The sequence below is a fragment of the Macrobrachium rosenbergii genome, chromosome 1, assembly GCF_040412425.1.
Source record: "Macrobrachium rosenbergii isolate ZJJX-2024 chromosome 1, ASM4041242v1, whole genome shotgun sequence".
Taxonomy (NCBI): domain Eukaryota; kingdom Metazoa; phylum Arthropoda; class Malacostraca; order Decapoda; family Palaemonidae; genus Macrobrachium; species Macrobrachium rosenbergii.
The window spans coordinates 35,420,075-35,431,551 of record NC_089741.1 but is presented as its reverse complement, the minus strand read 5'-3'; the positions used below and the strand labels follow the sequence as shown (position 1 = coordinate 35,431,551).

The 11,477-nt window shown below is 39.5% G+C and overlaps 1 protein-coding gene and 1 pseudogene across 1 annotated transcript; one reads left to right on the top strand and one right to left on the bottom strand.

Moving 5' to 3' along the window:
• Positions 1–11,477, top strand: part of LOC136849140 (protein turtle-like) — a 553,559-nt pseudogene that overhangs the window by 215,719 nt on the left and 326,363 nt on the right.
• Positions 4,259–5,389, bottom strand: LOC136840172 (uncharacterized). Its single transcript, XM_067106647.1, has one exon. It carries the CDS (start codon positions 5,387–5,389, stop codon positions 4,259–4,261), a length of 1,131 nt encoding a protein of 376 aa, XP_066962748.1.

Genomic DNA, 11,477 nt, shown 5'->3' with positions numbered 1-11,477 from the left:
AAACTGCTTATCTGCAAAGTTTTCCAAACTGAGATATGGCACCTATTGGGCTCGTGAAACACCAGTACTCAAGTTACTGCAGTTTCAGAATGATTCTTCAGTGCTTTATTTAGGGGTCCCATTTGCAGTGTCTGAAAAGTCAGTAGTAAGGCAAGGAAGACTGCAGTATCTACAAAATACAAAACAGAAAAATGGTAGATACTGCAACATTTTTCTCAAATAGAAACTCCCTTGAAATTTTAATTTTGCCCCTTGTTGAAATCTGAAGTACCCTGAGGCATTCTTGCCGCTTTTTAGTATGTACCAAAGGTAATGGAAAAAATACCAGGTAGTTTTATTAAAACTTGAGGAGCGATCGTGTTCAGAAGATTCCAAACACCATTTAGGTAACCTGGATGGGACGCCAGTTTTAGCAGCCATAATTCAGTCAGTCACTGTACAGAGTGAAGTTCTTCCAAATAGTATTATCTCCAATTTGGTCATGTTTCTTTGTGTGTGTGTGTTTGTGTGTGGGGGGTGGGTGGGAAGGGGATTGCTTGATGACGCCCAGTCACACCGCCCAACACGAAGCTCTTGTGAATGAGGTAGTGTTTGCTCTCATCATTTTGTTCACTACTTTTGTTTTATCCAGTTTGCCTGGCATAGAGTACGGGACATAAGGTGACGTAACTTTGGGAAGGCATGGTCGTAATTTATAGATTTTTTTTTTTTTCACCTTCAAGTCTGCTTTAGATATATCAACACATACGCAGGAAAATGTTTTTTTTTTTATTATATTGATAATACCTTCAAGGTTAGATCCTCCAAAGTTTTTATTTATTTATTATTAAGAAATGTTTTTGAAGCGAAATTCACGACCTTTCGCTTTTGTTCAAATTCTGTAATCGTGTATTTTTTTTTTTTTTTCTTACAATTTCACTGAGACAGAGAAAGAGAGAGAGAGAGGGGGCTGGCCAAAGAATGGCCTGCTAACGTGCAGACCATTATTCATTCTTGTCCCTTGAAAGACCTCTTATTTTTTAAAAATATGTTCTCTCTCTCTCTCTCTCTCTCTCTCTCTCTCTCTCTCTCTCTCTCTCTCTCTCTCTCTCTCTCTCTCTCTCAATCAAATACGCTTGTGTTGACTTGATCACTGCATTTCGATCCTAGTTTTTGACCGACAGTTGAGGGTGAAGTGAATGAGAGAGGAAAAAAAAAAGTGATATTGAACTAAATTGGTCTTCTGTTAGTTCACTAATTTCCTTGTAAATTAAAGAGGAACAAGAAGAATGAAAAGAAGATGAAGAAGAAGAGGAAGAATTAAAAGCAGACGAGCTTTCCAAAGTACGATCCGCTGACGATCAGCAGACGAGATTGCCAAAAGACAATCAGCTGACGAGATTGCCAAAGTATGATCCGCTGGCCATCAGCAGATGAGGTTGCCAAGGACGACCAGCTGACGAGATTGCCAAGTACGATCCGCTGGCGATCAGCAGACGAGGTTGCCAAGGACGATCAACTGACGAGATTGCCAAGTACGATATGCTGGCCATCAGCAGACGAGGTTGCCAAGGACGATCAGCTGACGAGGTTGCCGAGGACAATCCGCTGGCGATCAGCTGATGAGGTTGCCTTGGAACATCAGCTGACGATCAGCAGACGAGGTCACCGAGGACATTCATCTGACGAGGTTGCCAAGGACGATCATCTGACGAGGTTGCCAAGGACAATCAGCTGATGAGGTTGCCATGGAAGACCAGCTGACGATCAGCAGACGAGGTCACCAAGGACATTCAGCTGACGAGTTTGCCGAGGACAATCAGCTGACGATCAGCAGACGAGGTTGCCAAGGACGATCAGCTGACGAGGTTGCCGAGGACGATCAGCTGACGAGGTTGCCGAGGACGATCAGCTGACGAGGTTGCCGCCAAAGGCCGTAGGTCGGGCGTGGGGATGATTGGCGCGAAGCCTGATTGCTTCATTAAGATGGATGGGATAAGGCGCGAAGCAAACGGGCTCTAGTGTTTGGCTCCTATTAGTTCGGGCCTCCTGCCGCCCCTTTAATGAAGAATCAATAACTCGGCGGAGCGTTGCGGCCTCTGCTTGCTGGATTGGATTGGTCGTCGGCGGTGGTGGTAAGCAGGAATAGGAATGGATTACCGAAACGGCGGGGCGACGATGTCTCTTGGAGGGTTGGGGGAGAGAGAGAAGAGGGGGGCGGGGGAATGATGCACAACTGGAATCGCATTATAGTTTTTTTTTTTTTTGGTCATTTTCGTGGAGAGCAAATAAGAGTCCAGATCGTAGTAGACACGGCATTATCGTACCTCTTTTCGTAGTAGACACGGCATTATCGTACCTCTTTTCGTAGTAGACACGGCATTATCGTACCTCTTTTCGTAGTAGACACGGAATTATCGTACCTCTTTTCGGAGTAGACAAGGAATTATCGTACCCTTGTTGTGGTAGACACGGAATTATCGTACCCTTGCTGTGGTAGACACGGAATTATCACACCTCTTCTCATAGCAAACACGGAACTATCGTACCCCTTTTCGTAGTAGATACGGAATCATCGTATCTCTTTTCGTAGTAGACACGGAATTATCGTACTTTTCGTAGTAAACAAGGAAATATCGCACCTCTTATCGTAGTAAAAACGGAATCATCATACCCTTTTCGTAGTAAACAAGGAATTATCGTACCCTTTTCGTAGTAAACACGGAATTATCGTACCCTTTTCGTAGTAAACACGGAATCATCGTACTTTTCGTAGTAAACAAGGAATTATAGCACATCTTTTCGTAGTAAACACGGACTTATCGTACCCATTTCAGGAAACACGGAACTATCAAAACCCTTTTCATAGTAAACATGGAATTATCGTATCCTTTTCATAGTAAACATGGAATTATCGTACCCTTTTCATAGTAAGCACGGAATTATCGTACCCTTTTGTAGTAAACATGGAATTATCGTACCCTTTTGTAGTAGACATGGAATTATCGTATCCTTTTCATAGTAAACATGGAATTATCGTACCCTTTTCATAGTAAACATGGAATTATCGTACACTTTTTGTAGTAAACATGGAATTATCGTACCCTTTTCGCAGTAAACACGGAATCATCGTACCCTTTTCGTAGTAAACACGGAATTATCGTGCCTCTTTTCGTATTAAACACGGAATTATCATACCCTTTTCGTAGTGAACACGGAATTATCGTAAATTTTGTAGTAAGCACGGAATGGTCGTACCTGTTTTCGTAGTAAACATGGATTTATCACACAAATTTTCGTCGTAAACGGGGAATTATCATACTTCTTTTGCAGTGAACACGGAATTTTCGCAACTTTTTTAGTAAACACGGAATTATCGTACCTCTTTTTCATAGTAAACACGGAATTATCGTACCTCTTTCCGTAGTTAACATGGAGGAATTACCGCACCTCTTTTTTCTTATGGTTTAGTTGTTTGAACGATATTCATAATTCTTTATGATGGTAAACTACTTTAAATTTTTATAAAAATAGTATAGTTTGACCATAAACAAAACTAAATGGATTAATATATATTTTGAATAATAATAATAATAGTAATAATAATAATAATAATTTTCTTCTTTTACTTTTAGGCTAGATTTATTGCATAGAATTTGTACTCATTTCAGTCAGCTGACATTTCACGCAATATTCTTTTTCTTTTTTTTTCCTAACTGGATATCATCACCAGCACGAAATATCTTGGGACCAAAATGGGAAATTAAAAATGAGTCACCGAGCATTGGAAGTTTCTGTTATTTAGGGTGATTTCCCCGACAACTTTGAATGGGGAAACTTCTGCGTATGGGAGATATTAGGAATGAACGCTTCATCCTTCTGGCTGCAGATGTCTTGAAGAAATGTAATTGATCAATTGATCCGTTTATGTATAGGCGGCAGAGCTTCCAAGGTCATCGGCGACACGTAATGAGTTCGATTAGGGCGGAAGAGAAAGTGGTGAACTAACTAGACTTACTTTCCCTCTCTCTCTTCCTGAGCGAAGCCAGGGTTAGCCTTCGTTATTAACTGCATATAGGTCATGTGATAATTTTAGAGAAACGTGCAATAATTTTGTGTATGAGAATTTCAGAAGCATGATGTGCTTTGCGTGACGGTAAAAACGACATGGCCGGCACGATAGGAGTTTACTTCGACCTTGATTGATTATTCAAGAACATTGGTTCCTTGAAGAAAAGTTAATCAGAAGACTTGGTTCCTTGGCTGGAATATAAAGAAGTCATTGTTCCTCGCGGGAAAGATAATCAGAAGCATTTGATGCCTTGAAGGAAATGGAATCAGAAGCCTTTGATGCCTTGAAGGAAATGTAATCTGAAGCCTTTGATGCCTTGAAGAAATTGTTATCAGAAGCCTTTGACGCCATGAAGGAAATGTAATCAGAAGCTTTTGATGCCTTGAAGGAATTGTTATCAGAAACCTTTGATGCCTTGAAGGAATTGTTATCAGAAGCCTTTGATGCCTTGAAGGAATTGTTATCAGAAACCTTTGATGCTATGAAGAAAATGTTATCAGAAGCCTTTGACGCCATGAAGGAAATGTAATCAGAAGCTTTTGATGCCTTGAAGGAATTGTTATTAGAAGCCTTTGATGCCTTGAAGGAATTGTTATCAGAAGCCTTTGATGCCCTGAAGGAATTGTTATCAGAAGCCTTTGATGCCTTGAAGGAATTGTTATCAGAAGCCTTTGATGCTTTGAAGGAAATGTAATCTGAAGCCTTTGATGCCTTGAAGAAATTGTTATCAGAAGCCTTTGATGCCTTGAAGAAATTGTTATCAGAAGCCTTTGATGCCATGAAGGAAATGCAATCAGAAGCTTTTAATGCCTTGAAGGAATTGTTATCAGAAGCCTTTGATGCCTTGAAGGAATTGTTATCAGAAACCTTTGGTGCCATGAAGGAAATGTTATCAGAAGCCTTTGACGCCTTGAAGGAAATGTAATCAGCAGCTTTTGATGCCTTGAAGGAATTGTTATCAAAAACCTTTGATGCCATGAAGGAAATGTTATCAGAAGCCTTTGACGCCATGAAGGAAATGTAATCAGAAGCTTTTGATGCCTTGAAGGAATTGTTATCAGAAGCCTTTGTTGCCTTGAAGGAATTGTTATCAGAAACCTTTGATGCCATGAAGGAAATGTTATCAGAAGCCTTTGACGCCATGAAGGAAATGTAATCAGAAGCTTTTGATGCTTTGAAGGAATTGTTATCAAAGCCTTGATGCCTTAAAGGAATTGGTATCAGAAGCCTTTGATGCCTTGAAGGAATTGTTATCAGAAGCCTTTGATGCCTTGAAGGGATTGTTATCAGAAACCTTGATGCCATGAAAGAAATGTTATCAGAAGCCTTTGACGCCATGAAGGTAATGTAATCAGAAGCTTTTGATGCCTTGAAGGAATTGTTATCAGAAGCCTTTGGTGCCTTGAAGGAAATGGAATCAAAAGCCTTTGACGCCTTGAAGGAAATGGAATCAAAGCCTTTGATGCCTTGAAGAAATTGTTATCAGAAACCTTTGACGCCATGAAGGAAATGGAATCAAAAACCTTTGATGCCTTGAAGGAAATGTAATCAGAAGCCTTTGGTGCCTTGAAGGAATTGTTATCAGAAGCCTTTGATGCCATAAAGGAAATGGAATCAAAAACCTTTGATGCCTTGAAGGAAATGTAATCAGAAGCCTTTGATGTCATGAAGGAAATGTTATCAGAAACCTTTGGCAACATGAAGGAAATGGAATCAAAAGCCTTTGATGCCTTGAAGGAAATGTAATCTGAAGCCTTCGATGCCTTGAAGGAAATGTAATCAGAAGCCTTTGATACCTTGAAGGAAATGGAATCAAAAGCATCTGATGCCATGAAGGAAATGTGATCAGAAGCATTTGATGCCCTGAAAGAAAGTTATGAAAAGCATTTGATACCCTGAAAGAAAAATATGAAAAGCATCTGATGCCCGGAGGGAAAAGTAATCAGAAGCACCTGATTCCATAAAAGAAAGATCTGAAAAGCATCCGATGCCTTGAAGGAAACGTACTCAGAAGCATAAGGCTCCTTGCGATGGCTTAAGCGAAGGAAAGGGAATGTAAATGCGGTTACCTGTTTTGCGTGTCAATTGGCTCACAGCAACCAGGCAGAGTTGTGTGCTGCTTCATAAAAAGGAAGCAGGCCATTGCGTGCCTGGGCGTTTTTAGAAAGCGAAATTTTAACGGGAGTAGGTGCAGTCATGCTTTGCTTTTCCCGGTCGGAGGGGAGGGAAGGGGCAGAGGGGGGGTTTTGGGGGGAGGGGGGGACCTGGGTCGAAATTGCATGCGTATTTGCCATTGCGCTGGATGACCCTTCCTCCCCTCTGCCCCGTATACTTTTAAGGAGCAGTTTTCTTATTTTCTGCTCTGCATTTCCTCTTAGGTGGGTACTGCACCTCCTCTGTGGTGGGCACTGCACTTCCTCTTTGGTGGGCATTGGTATGGATCTTGTCTTTCTCTCGTCACTCCTTTTTTTTTTTTTTCCTGATTACTTGATAGGTTTGGTCTTTCTTTTGTATCAAATGATGCATCTTCGACGCGTACCGTTTTGGTAGCTTTATTCCATTGCCTGTTGTTGTGGAAGTTATGCCTCTGTGTGAAACGTTTCTGCTCGAGTATGTGGCGCTATGAATTTTTTTTTTTATTACGTATAGACATATATGTATGTGTGCTTATATATATGTATATATATGTATATATTGTATATATTGTATATATGTATATACATATATGTATATATATACTATATATATAAATATATATATATATATATATATATATATATATATATATATATATATATATATATATATATATATATATAAACACATTAGGCGGAAGAGAAAGTGGTGAACTAATGAAACCTCTCTCTCTCTCTCTCTCTCTCTCTCTCTCTCTCTCTCTCTCTCTCTCTCTCTCTCTCTCTCTCTCTCTCTCTCTCTCTCAAAACCAGAGTTAGCCCTTTGATATACATACATACATACATATATATATATATATACATATATATAAAATACATATATAACTTTGTCATTTACTGAGGATTTATAATAACGCTTCCACACTCGAGAAGGAGTGGCAAAAAGGGCGTTTCTATCATGGTTTGAAGAGCATTCTTGATCATTTAATCTACGGGTTGAAGGTGACGCTTTTCAATATCCGATCTTTTTAAGAATCTCGAAATTCATGATAGATCCTAACAAAACTGAACGTAATTGAATGATACCTATACTAAGATTTTCGGTATGGGAAACATATGCGTGAATCTGAATTGATTCAAGATTGCTAAATAATGTCCCTGTACTAGGCGTCAGTATTGAAAGAATGATTATTATAACTTCGTATAACTTCGTATTACGTGTATATTGGATAAAAAGCTTCTATATAATTTGAAGCACGCGTGGGCAACAGAGATCTGGTTCATATGTTGTTTATTTATTTTTTTTTTAAGCAAAATTATTTTTTTCCGTTCCCTAACTCTTTGGTCTTGCAAAATAATGGGGATTTGAAAAGTAGACATTTTAAGCTCAGAGAGAGAAATTATATTTGAAACATGTTTTGGGTCTGTAGCGTTTTATAACAACTCAGTGACGATTCCTGAAACTGAAGTCCACAACCATTAACCACATGAAAAATACGCCATGACCCTCTTTTGTTTTTAACGCGCAGAAAGCTACCTAGCCCTTCGAGCAATTGGAACTAAAGAAGTTCAAGCAAAGATGCAATGCATTGCCACTCTAATGTTATTCTCCTTGCATTTTAATACATTTTTATCTGTTTCGTATTTTATTGATTTATATTTTCTTTTCAGTAAGTGAGAGCTCCTCTTTCTGTATTTCCATTTACCTTCTCTGACTTCCCAATGAACACCATCATATTCTTTGGAAGCTTCTTGAATTTCAAGTCAGTGGCCCCTGTGGTGGGCTTGTTCCATATGAATAGGGTTCGTCTTCTGAGTAATAATAATAATAATAATAATAATAATATTAATAATATTTAAATGATCGAAAATAAACACTGAAACGTGCTTACCCAGAAAGCTTTGAATAAAAGCTTGTCTTAGGTTAGAAAAAAAAAAAATAACCCCATAGAAAATATGTCATGATTGCCTAGGTTTTAACATCAATGAGGCTACATGGGATTAAATACAAAACGATTTTACTTTTCTGTTAAAGAAAACTATTGTGGCGGCTTTGTCTGTCCGTCCGCACTTTATTCTGTCCGCATTTTTTTCTGTCCGCCCTCAGATCTTAAAAACTACTGAGGCTAGAGGGCTGCAAGTTGGTATGTTGATCATCCACTCTCCAATCATCAAACATACCAAGTTGCAGGCTTCTAGCCTCAGTAGGTTTTTATTTTATTTAAGGTTAAAGTTAGCCATAATCGTGCTTCTGGCAACGGTATAGGATAGGCCACCACCGGGAAGTGGTTAAAGTTTCATAGACCGCGGCTCATACAGCGTTACACCGAGACCACCGAAAGATAGATCTATATTCGGTGGCCTTGATTGTAAGCTGTAACGGCTGTACAGAAAACTCGGTTGCGCCGAAGAAACTTCGGCGCATTTTGTACTTGTTTCATATTGAAATGACTGAAAAATAAAGCAGCGCTTGAAACTCGTAAACATGCTTACCCAGGGATCCTTGAATAAATGCTTGTCCTAGTTTAAAAAATATAAAATAAATATACCGGATGAACTAAAAGATTTTGTTTCGGGGGTTACATGGAAGTAAATACAAAATGATTTTTTGTATTGAAATGACTAAAAATAGACAAGTAAATGTGCTTATCCAAATACTTGTCATAGATTTTTAAAAAGTTAAAAACCGCTTCTCCTGAAGGAGCTAAAAAGTCTTCAAAAATTCGGTGTATTTTATTTCTGGGGCCACACCGGAGTAACGATTTTTATTTTGAAATGACAGAGAATAAACATTTAAACACGTGTTTACCCAGGATGCCCTGGACAGAATTGCTTGTCATAGCTGTAAAAAAATTTTAAAAATCTCCTCTCTGACGAACTGAAAGACTCCAAAAACCGAGTGTATTTTATTTCGGACGGAAAGGAAAGGGTGGAAAATTAGGAATTCTCGCAGCGCCGCTATTAAATTCGGGTCGTGTTCACAGGATAACGGCTGAACTACTGGCGATCGGGCGGACTCTTCCAAAGTTTTAACCTGAGCCTAAAATCAGTCCGAGGAAAACTTGAATTCCCGCCAGCCTCCTTCCTTTTTAGTTTTCTGTCAAAGAAAACTATTGTGCCGGCTTTGTCTGTCCGTCCGCACTTCTTCTGTCCGCCCTCAGATCTTCAAAACCACTGAGGCTAGAGGGCTGCAAATCGGTATGTTGATCATCCACCCTCCTGTCATCGAACATACCAAATTGCAGCCCTCTAGCCTCCTCAGTAGGTTTTATTTTATTTGAGGTCAAGGTTAGCCATGGATCTGAGGACACGTCTTCACTCGACCGCATCTGAGGAGCAACTGAGCGTTGCTCGGTCGTGACTCGTGGTTGAGAGTTTCGTACTGCAGCACGTCGAGAGTTTCATACAGCATTATACGCTGTACAGAAAACTCGACTGCGCCGAAGAAATCGTCTCCTCCTTACTTTAATTATATACGCTTGATTTTGATTTCACACACACATATATATATATATATATATATATATATATATATATATATATATATATATATATATATATGTGTGTGTGTGTGTGTGTGTGTGTGTGTGTGTGTGTGTGTGTGTGTGTGTGTATACATATACAGTTATTTCTTATATTAAGTCCTCTTAAACTATTTTTTTAAAGTTTTCTATTGAATATCCTTACGACGCCAATAACCTAGGCATTGCAACGCCATTTTTAGTAACCATCAATCAATCCATCGCACAATGTGTCTCAGCTTTCTTGATGTTTAGACGTTGCTATCAGTCTTGCCAGCTTTTTCGTTTGCATTTCCATTTTGCTTTGATTGAAGGCCACTGTCGTTTCATGACTCATTTCGTGACTCATTTCATGACTCATTTCGTGACTCATTACAACGGCGAATGGGGTTTTTCAACCCCGGTGCCCGAGGGCTTGTAATACTCAATGCCATTAATCCATTCGTCCATGCGAGCCAAATTTGACTTCGTAGTCAGGATAACATCATAAAAAATGGGTGGATTTAAAAGTGATAAACTCTCTCTCTCTCTCTCTCTCTCTCTCTCTCTCTCTCTCTCTCTCTCTAATCGCGGATAAATATCCATAGATCATTCTTGGTAGCGTTAAACTTTGTAACCAGGGCAATTAATGAAATAATAGATAGAATACTAATGAAATATACATTCTCTCTCTCTCTCTCTCTCTCTCTCTCTCTCTCTCTCTCTCTCTCTCTCTCTGTAACCAAGACGACTTGATAAAATGCTAAGAAATATTAATGAAATCTCTCTCTCTCTCTCTCTCTCTCTCTCTCTCTCTCTCTCTCTCTCTCTAACCAAGACGACTTGATAAAATGCTAAGAATATTAATGAAATCTCTCTCTCTCTCTCTCTCTCTCTCTCTCTCTCTCTCTCTCTCTCTCTTCTCTCTCTTTGTAACCAGGCCGACTTGATAAAATACTAAAACGGATTATTAATGAAATAATTCAAGAAAAAACGTGAAAATATAAAAAGGAAGACATCTCTATCCGTCCGCCCTTTCATGTCGGCAGAATTCAATGACGGGTTCGAGATGAATTAATAAAAAGAAATGGTGGGGTTGTTGGGGGGCGGGGGGTGAGACTTTGAAGGATTATAAAATCCCTCTCATCCCGGGCTAGAAGAAGGGGGTTTCGGACCCCCGATAAAGTTGTTGTCAAGAGTACAAGGTCCAAGTACCCAGAATAAACCTCACTGAAAGTCACCGAAAAAAAATGATGTGGGGGAAATAGAACGTAGAGAGAGAGAGAGAGGTATGATGAGAATAAGACATGAGAATAAAAGAGAGAGAGAGAGAGAGAGGTATGATGAGAATAAGACATGAGAGAGAAAGGGGGGGGGTTTATGACGAGAACGAAAGAGAGAGAGAAAGAGAGACGAGAACGCATCTTACAGCATGGCGTAAAAGGGAGAGAGAGAGAGTTATGACGAGAATAAAACGAGAGTGAGAGGGATGAAGACGCATCTTACAGACTGGCAGAAAAGAGAGAGAGAGAGAGAGATAGGAAGCGAATAAGAAGCACTTGTGAAGGAAATGAGAATTGCGATCGTATGTCAGAGGAAACGGAAGATTGAGGAATATTAAAGATGGGTTATCGGAGAGAGAGAGAGAGAGAGAGGGAGAGAGAGAGAGAATGGGACTTACCGGCTAAGGGAAAAATGAGACGAGGAGGAAATGAAAAGTCATTTTGCAAGAGAATGAAGAAAGTGGAATGAGAAATGGATCGATTACGGAATAAAAACAAGTTAAAAATG

Excerpts from the sequence above, each read along its gene's own strand:
- LOC136840172 (XM_067106647.1), bottom strand. The coding sequence starts at position 5,389 with ATGGCGTCAAAGGCTTCTGATAACATTTCTTTCATGGCATCAAGGTTT.